This window comes from Acanthisitta chloris, unplaced genomic scaffold (genome assembly GCF_000695815.1).
Source record: "Acanthisitta chloris isolate BGI_N310 unplaced genomic scaffold, ASM69581v1 scaffold4950, whole genome shotgun sequence".
NCBI classification, from domain to species: Eukaryota; Metazoa; Chordata; class Aves; order Passeriformes; family Acanthisittidae; genus Acanthisitta; species Acanthisitta chloris.
In genome coordinates this window covers 59,195-81,606 of record NW_008652082.1, presented here as the reverse complement: position 1 = coordinate 81,606, position 22,412 = coordinate 59,195, and the positions used below count along the sequence as shown (strand labels likewise).

At 38.4% G+C, this 22,412-nt stretch overlaps 1 protein-coding gene across 1 annotated transcript in view; it reads left to right on the top strand.

Moving 5' to 3' along the window:
• The window catches only part of ADAMTS18 (ADAM metallopeptidase with thrombospondin type 1 motif, 18), a gene marked incomplete at its 5' end in the record, with an annotated part of 73,176 nt that overhangs the window by 41,198 nt on the left and 9,566 nt on the right, over positions 1-22,412 (top strand). Inside the window, 6 exons of the mRNA XM_009075736.1 lie at positions 2,910-3,082; positions 4,997-5,127; positions 5,266-5,389; positions 6,450-6,694; positions 16,947-17,088; positions 18,429-18,555. Coding sequence (XP_009073984.1) covers positions 2,910-3,082; positions 4,997-5,127; positions 5,266-5,389; positions 6,450-6,694; positions 16,947-17,088; positions 18,429-18,555 — 942 coding nt within the window. The remainder of the gene's footprint in view (positions 1-2,909; positions 3,083-4,996; positions 5,128-5,265; positions 5,390-6,449; positions 6,695-16,946; positions 17,089-18,428; positions 18,556-22,412) is intronic.

Below are 22,412 nucleotides of genomic sequence, written 5' to 3'. Positions count from 1 at the left end.
AGAATGAAGTTTTAGGCGTGTATGCAATCAAAAGACTAAATCAAAACTGCTCGAATACATTTTTGTTATCTTTTACGTACAATATCTGTAACAGTGATTACAGACAATGCATATGTAAACTGATGCAAAGTAGTGATGTCACTTAAAATGCTTCTAAAAAATGAAGACTGTGAAAGACCTTGTAGACCTTTCAGATTCATGCAGAATAAAATTGCTTTGTGATGCAATCATAATAGTGTCACAATATGAGCAGAAGTGTTCTTACTTGAATTTAAATTATTACAAACATGAAAAAATAGGAGTCCAGAATTTCAGAGTCCTTTGGTAATGCAGAAAATATTTTCCTTGACCAGATTAATTGCACTGTTTCTCACTCTCTGTATTGGGTTGCAGTGAATATCCACTTTCATTGTTCATAAAGTCTAACCTTAAAAGGGTACTGCAGAATTAATTTAAACTGTTCTTGTAGCATTTTAACATTTGAGTCTTGTATGAAGTGGAGTATTTATATATCTGCACTTACACTCCTTTTCCAAATTCATCTTTGGAGACTGTTTTTTTTCCTGGCCTTTCTCAACCAATTTCTCTTTTCCAATTATCCTCAACAAGGCCTGAGCTCTACCTGCATCTGTTCTTGCAGGGATCATTACCTATGCATGCCAGTGCTGGGGAGGTGCACAGAGGGATGAAAACTATAGGCTCTATCTGTGTTAGGAACTCTGCACCACTGTAGAACACCCTCTGTGCAAGGCATTCTGTTGTGAAGGCTGTTACCCTAACAGTTTCTGGAGGCACTCAACCCAAAATGTACTGATGGTATAAATGTCCCCAAGAAAAGCATGATTTTGTCACTGTAGATAATAATCTTTTCTCAGAAATTTGATTTTGTAGATATCCATCTAGTTTCCTGTGAATTACTTAACTCTTACTGACATCTTGTTGGTAAAAATGAAGGTGGGGAAGTTTCCATCATTCTCTAGCCAACAGTTTCAGTAATGGGAGTGTACTGTAATATTAAAATGCTGTAACAGAGCTAGGAAACAGAATGCCTTTTTCAGAGCTCCCTTAGTTTGGAGGAATTTTATCCTATCCTCAAATTCAAGAGTGCAGATTTCAATGTAGCCATAAATAATTCTATTATATTGCTTGTTAGGTGGCATTTACTTGGAAGGAGGTTGCTTCTTTTCCTGCACTAGAGCAGATTTTGTCGCTGGGGCTGAAGGAGGTCAAAAATCATACATGTGCTGAAGTCTGTAGAGAATTGAGTCAGGACCCAACAGTTTGGCTTCCTTAACTCAAAGCTCTCACTAATTGCACCAAGTCAACATAAATACTCCCTGACTTCACTGATGTTCCATATCCTCCCTGCCTTTCACACACTGAAATGCCACCAGCTAGGACAGAAAATCTGACTTTAAGTCCTTCACCATTATACCCAGCGTGAGTGTAGCTAGCAGGTGACCTTCAGAAAAGTCACTAGAAGTTTTGGGGGTTTTCCACATGATAGCTAATGCAATTTTAAATACAGTAGTGGATGGGTTTCCATCTCTTCCTCTGAAAGACTGTTTTGTAGCCCAAAATTCTGGAAAAGGCAGACACTGTGTGTTCAAAGCGAGTCAAAACATAAAAAAAGCCCCAGCTTGGTTAGAGGGTTAGACATAGGGAGGTTAAAATTTATACTCAAGCAAACAGAAGCAGTACCTAGATTTTCTCCTCTGTGTTGCACCGAGCTGTCTCCATGTTACTCCAGGCATGAGCATGTCAGGAGAGTTGCATGGGATATTTTATGTGGGGAGTAGTTGTAACATAGTGTTTAGGGATATAAACAAACAATACATTGCAACTGTATCTTTTATACTATTATTATTTTGAATTTTTATTGTTAGTTAATATATTACTGTTATTCAGTATCTTTTGCACTATTCAAGGTACTTTTCCTTAATATGCATATAATATGGACAAGCTGTCCTCTGAAAGTTTATGGCTTGTCTTCCAAATGTGTATGTTCTCTCATTTAAAAAAGATAAAGGAGTGCAAGTGCAGCATTGGTATATTTCCCTTCGCTTGATGCAAGGATTGTATAATGTGACAAACAGTTCTTAGAATTTGGTGTTCTGAAGATTTGGGTCAGTATTTGCAGATGTGTATCTGAGCATTGTGAAACTGCACAAATAACACCAGTGAATTCCTGAGTTAAAAAGCGCAACTCTTGCATTTTACATTGGTTTTCAATGTCTGTGCGCAGACCAAATAATTAAACTGTTAGTGCCATAATATAAGATGCTAGCAAGGGGATAGATGGTGCTGTTTTCATTCTGGACAGAATGAAGGGAAATTCCCAGGTAAGGTTTGCTGAAGTGGATGTGACATGCTTAAAATTATCCCTGAATTCTAGCATTTTCCTAAAGCAGGACATTAATGTACAGTCCTTGTCTCCCCTGACTGTTTAAAAGCATATTTTTTCAAAATGATTTACTAAAGAAATGAAAAAGCGAATGTGATTATTCATTCTCTTTGTGTTTGATCAGTGTTATCATTTATTAACTCTAAGTGTGATACATCATTCTTTGCACATGTTCATTCCTGGGTTGCAGCAGAGTAAAAATAGCTATATAACAAGCTTGAACCCAACCATTACCAAATAGCCCTATAAATTTAAATTAGTAAAACATGACTCACCTCTAGATGGTTGCATCTTTGCTGAGTTTGCAGTGATCCAAGTAGATAATTGATGGCAACTGCTTTGCTTGGTTTTAGGAACTGTGAAAATTAATGGCCCTTACCAGAAACACTGATCTTCCATGACAGTATGTGCTCTCCTGTTCTCTGTATGCTTGTGCACGTGTAATATGCCAATTACACATAAAGGAGATTTTGCAACATGATTTTGTTTTCTCTTTTTTTTTGAGGCCACAGTATGGGGGCAAATTCTGCCAAGGTTCCAGTCGTATTTATCAGCTTTGTAATCATCAGCCCTGTCCAGCAAATAGCTTGGACTTCCGTGCCCAGCAGTGTGCAGAGTACAACAGCAAACCCTTCCGGGGGTGGTACTACAAGTGGAAGCCATACACCAAAGTGGAAGGTAATTATGCCCCTGCTCTGATGGACAGACAGATGCAGGAAGCTCTAAGCCCTGAGTGTTCTCTGGGCAAATACCACCCAATATAAGCAAATAGAGATTCAGTTGGCTTGTTTGAGATGTGTTTGATTTCTAGCAAAGTTGTATTCAGCCTGTATGATCCTGCTTGTATGAACATGTAGAATTGATTTGGGTTGTGAATTCAAGTCCTTGTCCTTAGCATGACGCCCTGTCTGTTGCTACCCCTCTCTTTCATTTCATGTTACATATTGGTTAGTCTGAAACTCAAAACAATTTCCATGGGTTTTTCAGCATGGGAAACATAAGTTTCCACAATAACACTGCCGGAATCTTCCTTCCTTTGGAATGTTCTCAGATTTCGAAATGTACCAGTAAATCAACTTTTTGACTTTTCTGTTGGTATAGTCCCATGAGAAGTGGAAAACCAAACAATGTACTGGCATACATTTTTAGTCATCTTTTACTAAAGAGATCTTTATCAGGTTCAGGTCTCAATAATTTCTTACTTTGTACAAGAAAATTTATTTTTACTTTATGCATCTTAGTTTTGCAAATATTTTGAATCAGTACTCACTTTTATCAGGTAAAACAAACATTTTCTCCAGTTTGAAAGCACAGTTCATGCCTGCAGCTACTTGACTAAAAGTGTCCGGATTATGTCGCAACATAGCTGTTTTGTTTAACACCTGTATAATTTGCTTTTGATGAAAATTGTATAGTTAAATACGTGGACACATACATGTACATGTATCATTCATTCATAGCCTGATTATATTTTCTTCAAAAGTCTTTGTGGATATTTTATTGGGTATTGAGAAACCTGTGCACTAACACCAGTGTGAACAGAGGAAAGAGATGATAAGGTTTCACAGCATGTAGTGGTGGATGTTGTATTATAGGGAGAATAATGCATCTAGTTTACTAGAAATTAAAGTGGCCTACATTGGTTTTAAAGACAGGGGCTGTCTTTAGTAATAAAAAAAGGAGGTTAAATTTAGGGATAATGGGCAGAATTTTCAAAAGCAGGATGTCCCCAAGTGACTCTGAACTCTGTACTTACTTCCATAGCTGCTTTGCAAAAGCTCCCCCAAGATCTACATTTATAGACCTGAAAACATGATCTGGTTTTCAAAAATGCTACAGATGCCTTGCCTCTGTAGAATGGACTATTGGAAATCCAACTGCTGATTTAAGAATAAAAATACACTCTTTTGTTTAATTTCATGTTCTTCAAAATTTTATTGGGCTGTTTTATTTGTTGCACTTACTATTTGTATTTAAATTGTATATTTCAGCAATTGTGACAATATTTGCAATTGCATGTCTGTTTTTGTCTGTGCAGAATTAATCACCCTTTGATAAGCAATATACACCATCCATATGTAAGGAGAAATTTGACAACGGTTGGGATTTTTTTGAGGAAAAATGCTTTTGTTAGGGAGAAATCTGGTCACAGTCCTAGCCTTCAACTGATCTGATCATTTGTGGCACTTTATGTCTTTCCCAAATTTTAACTAAACTTCAAATAAAATTACTGCAATCTCCAATATCTCTTAAAAATGAAATTTGAACCTGTGAAGCAGTGAAACTGAAGTTGAGGCACAGCAGCAGAGCTAAGGCAATATGCTTGTTTTCACACTGCATTTGAATTCTTATTTCTGTGTGCAGACAAGCAAACCCACAGGTGCTTTTAGAATAGCATATTGTAAACTACTCTATTTAGCTATATTTCTGCCCATCTTGGTGTTCTGAGATCTGACCATGCACAATTAATCCTTGTGGCTTTTCTTTGAGGATGCAGGAAGAAACAACAGCAAGGTGCCTTTTTTTCCTTTAAAACTGTGCTGCAGGCCTGTTAATGCTTTCTTGTCCTTGCTTGTTTGTTTGTTTCCCCAGAGGAAGACAGATGCAAATTGTACTGCACAGCTGAAGACTTCGACTTTTTCTTCGCAATGTCCAGCAAAGTGAAAGATGGAACTCTGTGTTCTCCAAATAAATATGATGTTTGTATTGATGGAATATGTGAAGTAAGACAAAATTAAGTTTCTTACAATCCTAATGTCTTTTTTTTTTTTAAGTGGGCAATTGACTCCTCTATGGAAAATGCAGCTGTTTCTTCAAATTCCCTTGTGTCTGAGTCCTTCACTTGTGCCTTTTGGTTGCAGCAAGTAGGGTGTGATCATGGACTTGGTTCCAAAGCTGTATTGGATGCTTGTGGAGTTTGTAAAGGAGATAATTCAACATGCAAGTTCTTTAAAGGCCAATACTTGATCCAGCACAAAGCTAATGGTAAGAAAAACTGTTCCACATGATCATCAACTCACTGCTCTGCTGTATCCCTACGTAATATATATGACTCCTTGCTCATTTGGGCAGTGGCTATGAGTCCAGATGTGAACTGAAAATCATAGGGAGAATGAGAGAAGAGTTCACATTTCTCCTGTTTCTTGGTAACAAGAAAGCTATGAGCATAAGTCTTGGTCAAACCTCTTGTTTCTTAAGCCACATTTTCCCTTTACATGTGAATTTCCTCTTAGATTTTAGGATTCAGGCAAGGGAAAAAATAGCTGTCAGCAGCTCTGACTGCAGTGGGACTGTAGAGCATATAAAAAGCAATACACAGCATAATGCCAAAAATGACAGTATTTCTATGTCCATTTTCAAATTAAGTTGACTGGAAGCTATCCCGCTGATTCAGTGGAAGATCCAGTCACTGGGAGGTGGACTTTTCTTTAGTGGACTGTCACAGTCTTCTTGGGAAATAATCTCGCTGTGCTGCAGTTTCTCACGCATAAAATGCAGATAAGATTTCTGTACCCACAGGGGTATTTTGAGGGTCCATTTACTGCTGATCATAAGACATGTCAATATTTCAGTAATACAAGCCAGGAAATTCTTCTGGATATGGTAATACAGCACTGCCTCTCAGCCAGGAGATTCCATGGTATCCAGGGCGTTGTGAAGACTATGCATCCCAGTGCATCTAATCTCACAGCCCTTGTCCATGATGGAAGTAGTACCTTCCAGCTGCTGCAGGGAGCTACACTATTGCAGTGGACCCACCATTAGTGTGTTCTGTATTTTTCTAAGGTGAACTTGCTTTTTCTTGTCTTTAATCACAACGTAAAATTTCAGGAATTGAATTACCTCATTGTTGCTTTGATTACAGGGTACATGGGCAGGTTAAAATCATAACTGGTTTTCCTTGTGAAAGCAGAGTAACTTGGTGGATCAGAACAGCTGACTTCATTAACTTTTAAACTGCAATAATTTCAGCTGGCTCAAAAATGCTAAACCATGTCTATCTGTATGATAGCTGCAAACACGTTGGTTACTTCTCTCCTTGCAGACTACTATGCCGTGGTGACTGTTCCCGCAGGCGCACGCAGCATACAGCTGCAGGAGATACAAGTCTCCACCAGTTACCTCGCGGTGCGCAACCTTGGTAAAAAGTATTACCTGACAGGAGATTGGACAATTGACTGGCCAGGAAAGTTCCCTTTCGCTGGAACAGTTTTTGATTATCAACGCTCTTTTAGCCATCCAGAGAGTCTATATGCAGCAGGACCGACTAATGAGACGCTGGTCTTTGAAGTAAGCTTTCTTCTGTTTATTCTTCTCCTGATGTCTATTACAGAATTAGTAACGACAGCTTCAGCTCTGCACTGTAGATCTCAGCAAGATTTAAGAATAGTGTTAAGTCATGATAGCATTCAGACTTAATTGTGTGATCATGCTGGATTGAAAGGCATTTCACTAGCTTATCGAGTGGTCTGAAGTTCAGCAAACTGTCACAAATTCAGTGAAAAGGAAGGTGCATAGAACACACTGTATAGCATCATTTCTCAGTTGCTGCATGGTGGTAACAGAGATTAAAAATGCGTCCCATACATGGTATACAATAAAATCCAATAATGTAAAAATTAAATGTAACATTATGGTGATGTTCAATGGTAACAGGTTCAAATAATGCTTCTGAAGATGCAGGTGCATGGAACCATTTTCACATCCACCTTGGAACACAGGCGGTCAAAGTACCACACATAGGCTCCTGTAGAATTTCTGTTGATTCACTTGTTTTATTATATATGTTTATCTCACAATCTAATTTGTATCACCTACTTTGTCTGCCAGATGTCCTGTGTTGAAACTATAGTTAGTATAAAGGAAATTTGGTACTTACACAGTTTGTCCCAGTTTTACAATTTGAAATTGGCCACTACTGCTGCTCTCCTAAGAAAAATATATTCGTACTTTTCTAGATTTTCTTTTAAATGCATCAGAACATCTGAGGGTCTGTTTCTGCTGAATCGCTGAAGACTTTACTGCCTGTTAGCCCCATTAGTTTGCCTGCTTTGTTAGAAAGTTCTAACAGGTCTTTGCCTTTGTAACTCAACTGCTGAGTCTGTTTTGATGAATCCTTTCTTCCATGTGAAAGGGAAGGAGCCCTCCTCAGAAGGGGTTCAGTTCCTTCCCACACGATCCAGCAATACTCTGGTCAGCTCACTCTCAAGCACGTAGTGTACCTGGGGAGCATGAGAGTGAGTGCAGCAGCCTCCAGTCCTTTCACTGTCACATACCCCTGACACTGAAATTGTCTCTCTGCAGCAGGAGCAGGGAGCCTGAGCTCTGCAGCCTGCTTCCTTACCCAGCTTGGTTCTGTTAAACCAAGAAAAGAGCAAGTATGGACTGTGACATAAAATATATTCTTCAAGGTTTATTTAAACTCTCAGAAGTATTCAGTGAAGTTTTTATTTGGAATACTAAAGAGCTTTACTGCTGTTGATACTGACCAAGTAACGTACTTAAACATGTCTTTAAGAACCGCTGAAGTCCATGGACCACAAACATATGTTAAAGCACTTTAGGGTGAACACATGTTTTAGAACAGACAGTTTGACTTTGGGCTAAGGGTGTGTGTTTTCACAAAATGCCATCACAACTTGCAGTGCCTTTTTCAAACATTTTTCTACATTGAAGAATTTTCACTTTGTGTATGTATGTTAGTAGGGATATTCCTTTAGTACAAAGAAGAGTTTGGTTAGAACTTACAGACATGTTCCCCTGTCTGCAAATCATCTCCAAAACAGCCTTACACCAAAGAAACAACCATACTTACAAATACTATGAAATATTAAGCTGAACTCTCAGGAACCTTATTTGTCATAACACAAACAAGATTTGAGCTGTATTATTATGGAGCTAAAGTATGAATAATCAATTGCCTGCAAAACAACTTGGCTGCATATTGTGAACATACTTTGCAGAATGAAGGTTAAAGAAAAAAGTTTTATGCCAAATAATACTTCTATTTTGATTCCATCAAATTATGCTAAACAGTTTTATTAAGATGTAACATTTAACTGGAGGCTGTTGCTCCTTTCAGAGTTTATTTAAACTTCCATTGTATTTTTATTGGAATACCTGCACCACTGGCACTGGTAGCTTGGGATTCTGATGACCAAAAATGCTAGTTGTGTATTCCCCCATTATACATAGATATGAGCTGTAGTTAAGATTTTTTCCCTTTTAATAATTTAAGCAACATTCAACAAGCTGAATTCTGAAAAAAAAAAGCAGAAATTTGGGTTCAGAGATCAGCAGTATTTATAATTTACCAGTAACTGTAAGAAGCAAAAATGCCAATAGGAACTGAAGAAACCTGCTTTGATGAGAAAACACACATACTGCTGAAGGTCTGTTTGCAGTAGTAATAATGAAACAAAACCTACATCAGCTATAAATACCAGAAGCCTGAATAAAGGAATGTTTAAGCACAATACAGTGTAGCTTTGTTTTCATTTTTATCTTATTTGTGATTTTCAAAGAGGCACACAAAAAAAAGTCCTGCCAGCAAGTTTTATTCAATTAAGTTAGTTTTCAGTAAGATAAGACTTTCCAGGGTTTGGACCTTGACTTCTTCCTGCAGTCTTTTTTTTTGGTTCGTTTTTTTTGTGTGTTTTAATTAGATTGTATTAAAACGATACTTATTTTCTAGATTAGGTTTGTTGGGTTTTTTCCAGAATACTTCAGTGTGAGCCATTGTAAAAATGCACACTACAAGTATTGAGGCCTTGAATAAATTGCATGCATAAATGCAGGAACTTTTATTATTCAGGTGGGCAGAAAATATGAGAGTTTGTAGCTGTATTTATTGCCATTCCACTATGACTGAAAGACAGATTAACACAGCTTGTGCCCATCTCATTCTGTAGTTACAATTTTGGTAGATACTTGTGTGGTGACTCGAATGGTGCAGGGTTTTGACTTTGTTCCTGCCTGCAAACCACTCTGCATGTATCCAGAAAGTTCAGGTTATGCACGTCCCTGAGCAACATACCCAGGAGAGGATGAGACCAGACAGGTCTGGCAAGTCGGTGCTCAAGGCAATCACTTCCTTAGAAATGCAGTCATTCTCCAAAATATTTTCTTGAAAGAAATATCTGAAGCATGTGTGAAGAGAGAAGGAGGAGGTGCAAATAAGAAAAAAAAAAATCTTTAAATTCCCTTTTGTCTTACATACCACAAGTTCAGCCTTGCAGTTCTATGAAATGTTTTGTATTTATATTTTATAATACAGTAGGCTCCTATGCATTTACTTTTCTATCAGGGTTTTCAATAGCTTAGCTGAGAATGTATCATTTACTCAGGCTTTTCAGTCCTCAACACTATAAAAAAATGGGTAAGAAACAAGGCAAAGACCTATAAAGTGCTTTTCTTATTTACCCTACAATTTTGCCCCCCCCCAATAAAAGTATATGTTTATATATATTATATGTATGTAATTATGGAAAATAATTATATTAAAAAAACCCCAAAGGGCAGTAAGTCTGTAATTTAACTGGATTGTGGAAGAAAAAATGCAAACTATAGTGGCCCAATATTTTCAGAGGAGGAGGTGAAGAACATTGTGAGGTGAATGTGGAATTAAATATGTATGACTAATATTTCCTAAGCAGAACTACTAGAAGGGTAAATGCATGATGAGATTTTAGGATTCACCAGAATCCTTTCTGGATTGTTCAGGAGTTGATTTTGCAGATGGAGGGAAAGGAAAAAACCAGTAAACTAGGGTCCTTCATAATTTGTGTATATGTGTCCTTCTGGAGTAAGTTTTATTGACATTTTGGTGTTTGTAGGTTTTTATCAACCAATAAAAACTGAAATGAGAAATATTCATGGATTCAGAAGGCAGTTCCCAAAATCACCCAGTTCAGATCACATGAAGTAATAGACAATGGTCAAAGGGATAGGCATATAATATATAGTTGGATGCTAATCTAGGATGAGAAATGGATACCTAGTTTCTAAAATACAGTTTCTATAGCATATTTATCTCATCTTAAATAGAAAGACACTGGACTTTTTTTTTACGTAGCTGAATAGATTTAGCTCACTTTTCTGTCATTTGGTCACAGGTAATCCAAGGTCAGCACTTCCAATTTAAAGACCTTGTCAGTGTTTTTCTGTTAACTGAAAAATAGTTAACTTGAAAGGCAGTCAGTATATTTATCATTCATTTCTCCAGCTCTGCAAACAAGAAGGTACCACTAGTTGCTGCAAATCCCTTGCTGAAAAGGCTGGCAGAGCCCAAGGGACATGGCCATCACAGGGCTCCGGCAATGCAGAACTTGTGTGAGGCTCACTCATGACATCCAGTTGGTGAAATACTCACTCACATTCTGGGAGAACTTCTGAAAGGGCAAAAGAAACTGAATTGTTCTGTGAGCATGAAAAATGCTGCTGCATAGTGAGGGACTGATAAACTAATTAAAAAATATGAGAGCTTTATAATTTGGTTTTCTATCAATAAACAGATGAAGAATTGACTGAGTTGAGAAGTCAAATATGATTTGAGAAAGCACTGTGAACTTTTCCAGGATGAGACAGGATCAGGATTCTCACAGAAGTTTGCCTCAAACTTGGTGAAACATTGAATAAAGAAATTGCAAAATCTTTGTGAAAAAAAAAAAAGAGCTTATTTTGGCAGCAATAAGTAATAGATGGAAAGGATGCTTTGTAAAGAGGCAGGCATCCACAGGAAGAGAAGGTGAATGGAGCTTCAAGGCAGGAATATATCTAATTAAGTCCAGTAAATCACTTCCTCTTTATCACTAGGGGAAAAGAGGAGAAAGGAGGCCAGGTGGAATGGCTTTACCGATGATGTAACTGCCACTGGGAGAAAGCCAAGTTGCAGTTATAAAGGATTACATTTATTATTAGCTACTAGATGATAAATTTGTACTGATTTCCCCTAAAGAGAAAGTAGGCTAAAGAGAGCTAAGATGTGCTTATAAGTTACAGATGTTGATTCAATACAATGGATAAAAGGGTTCTCCTGTAGTGAGGAGAGATTAGCTGGACAGTATCCCTGAAGATTGTACGTTGAGCATGTGAACAGTGAAAAAACGGAGACACAGTAACAACAGAAGATAAATTTGAAACAGCTGAACTAGAAATGAGATCATATAGGACCTTTCAAGGATACATTTTTTCCCTTTTAACGACCTTCGTGGACTTTCTTGAAAAACAGTAGTTTGTCATAAGCTTTTAGTTAGGATTGTGTTTAAAGTGACTTTAGAAATATTGAAGAGATAAAAGCCTTTTGTTTTAAGGTCTGTCTTAAGTACCCAGTGGACAATTCTTCCTTTACTGCCTTCCAAACAGGTGTTCTCTCACTTTGCTTTGAAGCTCCTGGTGTTAGCCATTGTCAAGGATCCCATCCAATAACTGCCCATTCAAGACAACTGTCCTGTTTTAAAACTTGTTTTAAACAGTTTTCCACTGGCACCATATGCTGTAGGCTTAGATTTATCCTACTTGAACCAGAGCAAATTCATAGAAATCAATGGAATTAATCTTGATTGAACAAACAAATTGGAATCTGGTTTAGGATGTTGGATGTTAGGATATTTATTAAACAGTTTGTAGACCCACAGGGGATGAAAACTGGAGGTCTCAAGCAGAGCACAGACCTCTCCATCTACGCTCGCTGCAGGTAGCTTAACTTTGTTACATCCCCCTAAAGAATTAGCAAAAACTTACAAAACATGGGAGTGACCCAGGAAATCTAGATTCAATTTGAAGACACAGATTAAAGCTAGCAGGGGTGCTGGAATTCAAAGCTCATGCCCATTTTGTAAGTTGGGCACATGCAGAATGTGTGCAGATGAAAACAGACCTTTACCTGCCTTTTTTCTCTGTGCTCAGCTTCACTCTGTAAGTGATTGGTAAATGTCTGTTAGGCCTTCACAGAGATACTGATTTTTTCAGCTTTTTACAAGCCAGGCAGTAGTATGCTTTCCTATACACTGGAAAAAAATAATGGAAGAAAGAGGAGTTTAGCTGGTGTAAATTATTCTCTCTTAATTCAGTGTCTTGTAAGTAACTTCGCGTACACATCTTACAATTAAAAAAAACCCTGAAAAGCACAGAGTCAGTCACAACAAAACAGTGATGGTAGAGACTTTGAAAACTTGACCTGCAAAATGGAGTATTGTATTGCAAACTTAGGATGGCCATAGGAAAAAAACTCTCAAAGGAGCAGATGCACAGCTAGTTTAGAAAACTTTTTAGCTTTCAAGTCAAAATTGGCAGCAAAAGGAAAAGGTTCTTTACGCAGGAGGGTTCAATTTATCCATTTTTTCAACATTTTGTACCCTAAGCGAGAGCCACAGTTCTTTTTATTCTGAGTAGATCCGGCAGATTCCAGCTGTAGAGCCTGTGGTTTTCCAACTCAAGAAGCTGTAAATTTTATAACTCTGCACCCTGCGGTCAGAGCTGCTGAGTGTTGTGTCTGAAGTCAGGTGGTTGATGTGTTAAAGGTAGACATTAAACAGTTCTATTGAGGAACTGGAAATGTTTAAGGAGGTTGTTTGCCAGCTGTAAATTTGGGATCAAATGCCAGTTGGCTGAAAAGATGTTGGATTGCGTCCAGTTAAGTAGACTAGCACTGGAGGTCTTTCCAAATTTGTAGATCTGATAACTTGGCTGAATATGCAGACTTCAGTTACTGGGTTGTTAAGGAAAGGCTTTATAATGAATGTTTGAAAATACGATAGAAAACTTTTTATATGCTCATTACTTTGTCAAAATTGCAACTCTGCAATAGTATTGCATTCCTGATGAAAACTTGAACATTATACATTGTATACTATTTTTCAGCTGAGTGCCAGGGACTGCAAAGCATATGGTTTTGTGCCCTGTAGTATTTTGTTTCCAATACTATTCCATAGTTTGATTTTGTCTGTGTTCTATGTAGCTGACATGATACAAGAGGAAGGACACCTGACTGTGATGCAGCTCTTGCTTGGTAAACATTTCCTCTTGGAGTCAGCTGGGTGGGAAGGGGCTCCAGCCTTGGCTGCTGGCCAGGAAATGGAGAGGAAGTTCCCTTCACCTGCCTATTATAGTTGTGGCTGCTTCCCAATATGCGAGGAGGGGGTGCAGCCCAAGGTCTTAGAGTGTGTATGGCCCAGCCCCAGCCTGCCTGGTGTGCAGAATTTATCCCTCAGGCACTCACCCAGCTGGAGGCTGCAAGTTCCTTACACCATTGTGTGGTTGTTCTCTGAAGTGATAGATGCTAATGTGTCTTGTTCTGACTCGTCCGAGATCATTTCCTCTTTGTTCCCTTTGCACTGCTGAAGCACCAGGAGAGTATTGCCCTAACAGGAGTAAAGCTTTGCTACTTTTACCTTCTCATCCTGCCTCTTACCTGTTCTGAGTTCTGTGTTCAGGACACATTCATTCTGTTCCTTGTCTCTACTGTCACAAGGTAACGAGTGCTTTCAGAAGGCAAATGTTCAGTCTAATACTGAACGATATTTTAATTTTTAAACTTTGCTGTTTTCTTGGCCACTGACACAGCACAGTTTTGTGACAATTGTCAGAATCAAATGAGATGAGGACTCACAGAAGGTTGTGTGGTATGGACAAAACCTCCTCCTCTGCTGACATGACTTACTAAAAGGCCAGACAGAATTTCAGCCTCTGCTCTTGAAGGAACACAGAACACCTGCTGAAATGGGCGAAAGTGTTTCTGGCTGCCTGAAAGGCTGAGATCTGTGATAATACGTTGGGCTTACAGGACCTTCTGATGAGTAAAAGCAAATTAAAACATTCTGAGGTCTGGTCTGAAAGAAAGATCAGGGAAGGAATTGTTTTAATTAAAGAATAGTTTTCCAGGACTCAATTCTTACTAGAATTAACAAACCCCTTTTTTTTCCAAAACACATGTTCTGAAACTTTACACTTTAGATATTTGTCTCAATTTGTCATCAAGAGAAAAGGAGTGAGCACATGTTACTGCAACCTGTTTTATCTGGAAACTCTTAAAACCTGTCGACTCGGGGTTCAAGATTCAAAGTGACTGTGGAACAGCTGTTTTAACAGTTGGACTTTTTGCTATCAGCAGTCTCACAGTTTTCTAAAATTAAAAATTTATATAGAAGAGTTGTTTTCCTTATCTGAAGGGGCTGTTAAATCTTATAAAACATTTGCATTGGATAGTGATGAATAGCCAAGGGGAAAAAGTCCTGAACAAAGTTACACTGGGAATGGTTTGAATAGACTACAATAAGTAGAGGCATAGAACCACACATCAAAGAATAAGCATAAAGTACAGTGCAGAAACTCTGTGATATGCTCATAAATGAGCACCATGTGCTGGGGGCTCTGGACATCACAGAGGCTTTCTGGGAAGCAGTATGAAATCCAAAGGTTTGGGGTGCATCTGTACAGGGCAGGAGAAGTTGCACAGCACTCTCAATTCTAATGTTTCCTAAGTTCAGGCTGATTTTACTCCTGGTCTTATAAACCTGTTGTGATGTATACTTGCATCTGTAACTCATCCCTAAAGCACATCCATAATACTATCTCTACCAAGAATTTTCAGTCAAAATAAAGAGGTCAGTAACCACTCTCAGATCTATTTCTTCCATAATCTCACAGGTATTCTAAGGTGCTCATGAATTAAGCTTGGATGGGTGAGATGGAAAAATTCATGTGAAATACTTCCCCTTACCTGTGCTTGAAGGATCTTCTAATCTGAATCCTTCCATGAGAAGGCAGATACTCTCCAATTCTTTTGGAATTATTTTGCGTTTTGCAGCCCTAGTGGCTGTATTATCAGTTTGGGTCGTTCTTGAGTTTCCCTAACTGAAATAAAATCTTTAGCTGTTAAGAGTGGAAAATAGAGCATCTGTTTTTCTTTCTTCTAGGAAAGTAAACAGTATGCAGTCCGGGTCCTTCATCTGTTCAGCATTATTGAGCTGGAGATCATGTAAATTTTGTCTGAATTTTCACTGTCATGGGCAATTTCTGTTTTCCAATACGTACATTTTCAGAATACTTTAAAACCCTTGGCTACATTTCAAAATGTCATTATATTCCTTGGTCTTAACATAAATGCAAGTTGGTTGCTATTTTATGAAAGCAGAATACAGAGATCAGCTCTACATACATGGATTGCTTAAGCCTCAGGTCGGATATCATGTGAACTTAACTGATATTTAATTAATATCTTGAATGTCAATCAGTAACACAGACTTGAATTGTACTTGAAATGCTAGTGCTTAGCAAAAAGCGTATTTAGGAACTGAGGTTAACTGCACCTGCTCTTTATATTTCTATGACAAGATCCATATTGGTGAAGAATTAAAATGTAATAGAGCTCTGTAACTGTAAACTCTTGCACTGTTTCTATTAAGTATGAATATAAATGCACTTTGCTGCCCAAAGGTTTATAAAATAAATGCTGTTAAATAGAAATTTCTCCCCAAATTTAGGTATGTGTCAGATGTTCGTGCATCTTGCATTGATTATAATTCAGTCTTGAAATGAATACAGTGAATTTTAGAAAGTTGCCTGCATGAAAACTGTCGTATAATTCCCCACTAAAATAGTGCACCCTGAAAGCTGGGCTCCCTGAGTTAAATAGCAATGTTTGTTGTTATAGTCAGTAAACACACTTTCTATACATTTTCTAACATGGTATGCTAAATCATGAATAAAAGATTTTTCCAATCCTTTTTGCTCTGTAGACCCCCATGGACAGGCTCTCTCCTGGACTGAAGCTTTATCAGCTTCAATCATGATGAGAAAAATACCAGCTGAGTGTCTTCCAAACAAAATGTATCACCAGTCTGCATAGAAAAGAATTACTTTTCAAGAAAAAAAACCCTTCTGTTTTATACCCTCAGCCTCAAGAAGCCACCTCCAACCATCTCTACTTCCAGCCCCACAGACCTTTACTGCTGCTTTGCTTCTTTCAGTAAAGCGTTTGAGTCCTTACTTAATGGGCAAAGGCTTCCTTCATGGAAAGCTTTGTGGAAGGATCAGCTAGCTTGGACTGGGCTTGCTAAGAGAGAGTAAATTCCTCCCAGCCCCAGATCCCGAATCCATCCACTCCATTGCTACAGGCAGACTCTGGTCCCTGCCAGGGGCTCCCAGTGAGTGCTGGTACCATCTTGGGCAGGGCCAGGTGCAGGAGCAGAGCACTGAGAGCTGCGCTGGGGCAGCTGTGGCAGTGCCCAAAGTCTTTGGGATATTCCACGTCTGCTGAAGGCATTTCTACTTCACCAACCCAGACAGATGCCCCCTGATTTACAGGGGTGTTCTGCTGGACTGTGTGTTTCTGCACTCCTCTGTTACAGGCCCTGCAGATGTTAGGCCAAGCAATGCTTTGCTGTTCAGGAATTGCTTTGATGGTTTTTCCTTTAGGCCTCCTGAAAATTCTTTCACAAGCATGGTGTGTATCTATTTATTATATGTGTATCATGTGTAGTTCATTTTCTTCAGAATGACAGAATCCTATTTTTTTAAACAAACCCCAAATACCCCTCTACAGATCCTGTTACAAGGCAAAAATCCTGGGATTGCTTGGGAATATACTTTTCCCAAAACCAACACTGAAAACAAGACATCTGTCAGAAAACACAGCTACTCCTGGGTGACGGTGCAGTCTGAGTGCTCAGCTATCTGTGGTGGTGGTAGGTGACTTTCCCATTGCCAGGTCTCTTGTTCATGATTTTTTAAAGCACCTCAAACGTTTCAGCTGCCTTTAATTTTGCAAATGTATCAATACATACAGGGGTTTACACTGAACACCTGGTTCTTATTTTTTTTTATTCTACAACTTAGAACACAGATGAAGTGTTTTTGTGTTTCCTTCATAGTGAAAAAAAGTAAAATCCATGCCAGTCTCAATTCATGTCTCTTACAGTGGCTCAGACCTTTGTGTTTAGGTCAATCTGTATGCATATGATGTCTTGCTGGTGAAGTAATATGGGAATTAAATATGTGGTTTGATGTTGTACTTTGGGTATATTGAATCAAATAATGAGGAAAATTTATCATTTCTGTAAAGAGCAACTGAAGACTAAGATATTATCAAGACCTTTACTGACAGTTGCACCCCGATCTTCTCACTGTTTAATTGCCAATATTTTAGTTCTGCTAGGTCAGTCTGAAATTCCATATAAATTAAGGATTCCTTCTCGCTATATTCCTCTTCTAAATCCCGGGTGTTCTATCAGTCAAAGTAATTCTGGGATGTAATGAAAGCAGAAAACTGGCACATGGGAAGTCTTCAATACCAAAGAATATGACTGAGTAACAAAGAACTATCTTGCTAGTGTGTTGGCAGACTTCACAGCATCTCAGTAAACTGCTTATGAAAGAAAGACCCACCAGGAGCACTCCAGCCGTAAATTATGACAGCTGTATTTTCTTCCTTCCCTTTAAAAGGTTGCAGCATGGATATAAAAATGATGCAAACAACTGTGTTTCCAAATGTGACTCGCTGTGCCCAATGAACCATGTGTGAGGTGAATGATACAGCTCAAAGATAAATCTATAAAATCACTGCATCTCTCAAGGCATTTGCAGTCTTCTCTGTAACCTGTCCTGATGCTGACACTAGATTGAGTTTAGGTACAGGAACCCATAGAATTCTGGAGTCTGTAAAAGTGTTGCAGGATGTTCATATGCAGTTTGCAAGTGCATGAGGAGGGCTCTAAGCAAGTGCTGCAAGTGTCTGCAGGGAATTAGGATTTGAAGAATGGCAGTTTTTTGCTGGGGGAAGATTCTGCAAATATGCTGTTTATAACTGAAATGTTCAATCTGATTTCAGTAGTACCTGTGTTAAAGAGAAGGAAATCAATCTTAAAAACATGTTGCCAAAAAAAATCCTGTTTTATTTAGTTCAAGTCAGTGGAATTGTAGCAAAAATGAGCTTGGACTTGTTTAGTTAAAGTTGTTCCATACTACTTTTTCTCTTATATATTGAATAAATGTTTATTATAGTGTATTTTTTTTAATACTTCCATAGGACACATTACAGCAAAAGCAGTTTGTTTAGAAGATCATCGTGCACGGGTTAACGCCTCCCTTTGTGGCCCAAGGATGAAGCCTTTAACTGAAACAAAACTATGCAACACTAATCCCTGCCCAGCATAGTAAGTTCTCTCTGTTTTTGTATCTGTTTGCTGTGCCTTATGTCTCAGTGTGCCATGAAGGAAGTCTTCTCCGGCAGCACATGGAATTGTGCAGCTGCTAGCTGAACCCCTTTGTATTCTGTAACGTCAACCAGGAACTGTTTAAAGATGTGAGTCCTGTCAGCTTCTGCCAGAAGACAGCAGTGGGGCACATGGTGTATCTAGTGTTGCTAAGATAGGCCTCCTGAAGGCTGCTCTGCTCTGTCACTGTGCAGGGGTGAGCTGTGTGAGATGGAGCAAATCCAGCTGCATCTGAGGCCTGTTCAGTCACCTTTACTCATCTTGAATCACTAAGTCCATTTCCTGAGTAAAGTGCTGTTCCCCATGTGGAAGGTTGGCCCATGACTCAAATTCCAGATATTAGATTAAGTTAAAAGAATCTTATGAGGTGTAATTAGTGATTTTTGGACAAAATGTCCCACAGAGTATTATGGTACCAGGAAGAAGACTAAGCCAAATAAATTGTCAGCAATGCTCCTGGTGCCCACAGAAATAAATATGAAGACATTGCCTATGTGAATAATCCAGTTTTTGAAAATATGCAAGAAGGGTGTCTAGCAAAGGAAGACATTGACATATACATAAGCACTTAGAAACCAAGGGGTCTAAATCAATGTAAAAACCAAGGAAGTTACACTGATTTATGGTAGCTATAGTTGGTGTCCTTTGGAAAAAAAATGTTGTGTGCTCATGTAATTAAGCACAGTATTATGTGGCTTAGAATATAAAAGGGTAGGTTTAAGGCACATTCGCCTTCTTTCTCCTGCTAGTTTTTTCACTCTTTGATTCCTATCTTTGCAACCTTAGCATTTTTTAATTTGCTGTTAAAGAACAGAAAAGTTGTACTGTGTTGGACAAGGCACTTGAACTTCTGGAAAAGGAGATTTTCTGAAGTGATATGTGGAAAAAAATGAAAGAGTATTTCAGTGGGAGATTAATACAGTTGAAGATGCATTGAAGCAGATGAAATGGAGGAAGGGTCTAGACCTGATGTCATCTGCTGGTTTTACTCTCTCATGATAAAAGCAACAGGACTGTAAAAGCAGTTGGCTAAGCCCACTCATGTACATACTTGATAAAATAACACATTTAATGGAGTTTAATATGGATCATTCCTCATCTATGCCAGTCCAGAAGAGGATGATGGGGCAAAGTAAAATGATGTGTATGTTCTGCAGTGACTTTGTTTTTACTTAAAAACCCATAGTTTGCAATATGTTGAACATACTGAAAAATAGCCCAGTAATAGTTTGGAATTTCCTGCAAAATCTGAAGAGTACAGCAGAGTACACAAAATCCAAATGGCAAATTATACACTATGACCACAAAACAGTAGCAATAAGGTTTAAGTAATGGTAGCATGTGACATGAGAGTCCCATGTTCCTGCTTCAGCAGTTTCTTTACATTGCATTTAGCCACATGATTTTCTCAATACCAATTTTAAGTAATCTCTGTAACCAAACACAATCTTTTCATATGCAACTTACATTCTGCCAGAACTCTTTTTATCCAATGCACTCAGTATCATGCACACAGAAATGTATTGTCTGTGATGTCCTCGGGAGTCTTTATAGGCTCTTTATGCTTACCTTTGTTTTGATGTGGCATAAGGCTCCACCCAAATCATATTAATTTCTGTTGAACACAAACAAAACTTCCATTTCTATTAACCTGAGATCCCAATGTATTTTGAACATCCCCTGATATGCCTATCACTGAAAATGCTGAATATCCGTTTTGACACATGGGGCAATGTATTCATGCTGAAATTGCAGCTATTCTATGATTTACTACTTTAAAACACAATTAATGATTTGAACCCTAAAAAGAGTACAAAAAGAAAAATGTAGAAGCCCCAAGCACCTCTTGGGAAAAAGAGTTCAACTTACTAATTAATTATTCTTAAAATGCTTAGGATATATTAAGGTATGGAGGATCTGCATGTAGGACCATGCCTTAAATTAACAGACTGCCATTCAGCTGAGCGAAACTGTGCCAGAATATCTCTGTGGAGGACTATGCCCAGAATGTCACAGCGTGTAATATTTCCAATAAACCTGACACTGCCAACAGAAAAAAATGTAGGTTGAGTAAATACCATGGAGGAAACAAAGAATGCTCAATAGCCAGCAAATAAAGCAAAACCAAATATGGCAGGCAGAACAAGCAAGGGAAGGAGGTGACTAACAGATGAGATACAAGTGTGTCAGCTTTGGGACATAAAGGAGGCTCCAGACTTTTAAAGGTCAGTGAGGAATAATTGCTGTGTAAGAAAGGCTTATTAGTTTGAGTGGGACCAAACTAGTGTCCCAACAGTAAGAACACAGAAAGGCACCAGCACTGAACACTGTTGTTGGATTTCAGAACTGCCAAATCTGGTCATAATTATTTAGTCATTTGAGCTAATGAAAGATACTCTTGGATCACAGCCCAGATAATCTTGGAAAATGGCAGCTTACTAGAGGACATTAAAGTGGATTTATTGCCTTCTCCTCTGTGAAGAGGAGAGCTTTCTGGGCAGTTATGGTGGATAAATGCTTAAAAGGAACACTTTTGGTTGCTCTACGAATTACTGCTGTCAGAAACATCAAGGCAAACTAATTAAAAGTTGTAAAATGGATTAAAACTTCTTTTTTTCAGACGTTTGTAGTGCAGTGGTCCAAATATTTATAAATCAGACAAAAAGGAAACTTCTGACATGTTCTGGAATTATATAACTACTGACATTAATATTTCTTTGTCCTTAACTTAGTGCCTTTTATATTTCCCAGTACTTTTGGCAGTTACTGAAGTTATTAGACTCTAAGAGTTCTTCTATTCCCAAAGGCATTTTTCAAAAATAGGCTTTTTATGCATTTTTTACAAATTAAAATTAGCTTTGTTTTCAGGCAGATGTGAGCACATAGGCAAATGGGATTCTGTGCATCTTTCACACAGGAAAAAAAGCTTTCTTGTCATTAAAACTGTATGTAAGCAGCTGTTCCAGTGGTCACAGGACTGATGCTGTGAGACACTGTGGAAGCAGGGTAGGCCAAGCAGTCAGATTTGAGACAAGGACCTTTCAAAATTTGTAAAACTGCTGTTTTAAAATCTTTAGTTTCATTTCAGTGCTGGGTCTTTGAATAAGAGTTCTCAACAAGTAATCATGTAGTCATTCATAATTTCCTCTGTTTCTTCACTTGTGTTTTCCTACCTAACTATTATTTATGGTCTTACACTGGAAGCCTTTGAGGACAAAGGCACTTAGTTGCATGTTTCAAAGTGTTCCACAATGGCTTGGGACCCACTCAGTCCTTCAAGAATAGAAATACTTAGCAGCTATGGGCATTTCAAAACTGCACTTACCCCAAGCAACTGGCAATAACTCCTCAGACCTGACATGTAACTGCAACATGCCTGTGCCTCAAACACAGAACTGCCCAACAGCTTGTTCTGGTTCAATTTCCTCTGTTTTATTTAGATTCTACATTGTCTCTGTCTGCCAAATTTATTAAGTCAGAGGATATTTAAATCCTAGAGTCATAGAATCATAAAATCGTTTAATGGTTTGGGCTGGAAGGGACCTTAAAGCTCATCTCGTTCCAATCTCCTGCCATGGGCAGGGACACCTTCCAGTAGCCCAGGTTGCTGGGAGCCCCATCCAAGTTTTCTTTATTAAAAACTTTTCCTGCTTGAGAGAGATGTTTTCAAAGTTAAAAAGGAATGGTAATTTGTTAAGCAGACCCTTATATCTTGTAAATACTCCACCAGCCTCAATGGCAGCATCTCTTGGTCCCTGTGGAATTCCAGATTCCAGGGCAGATTCATAGGCAAGCTG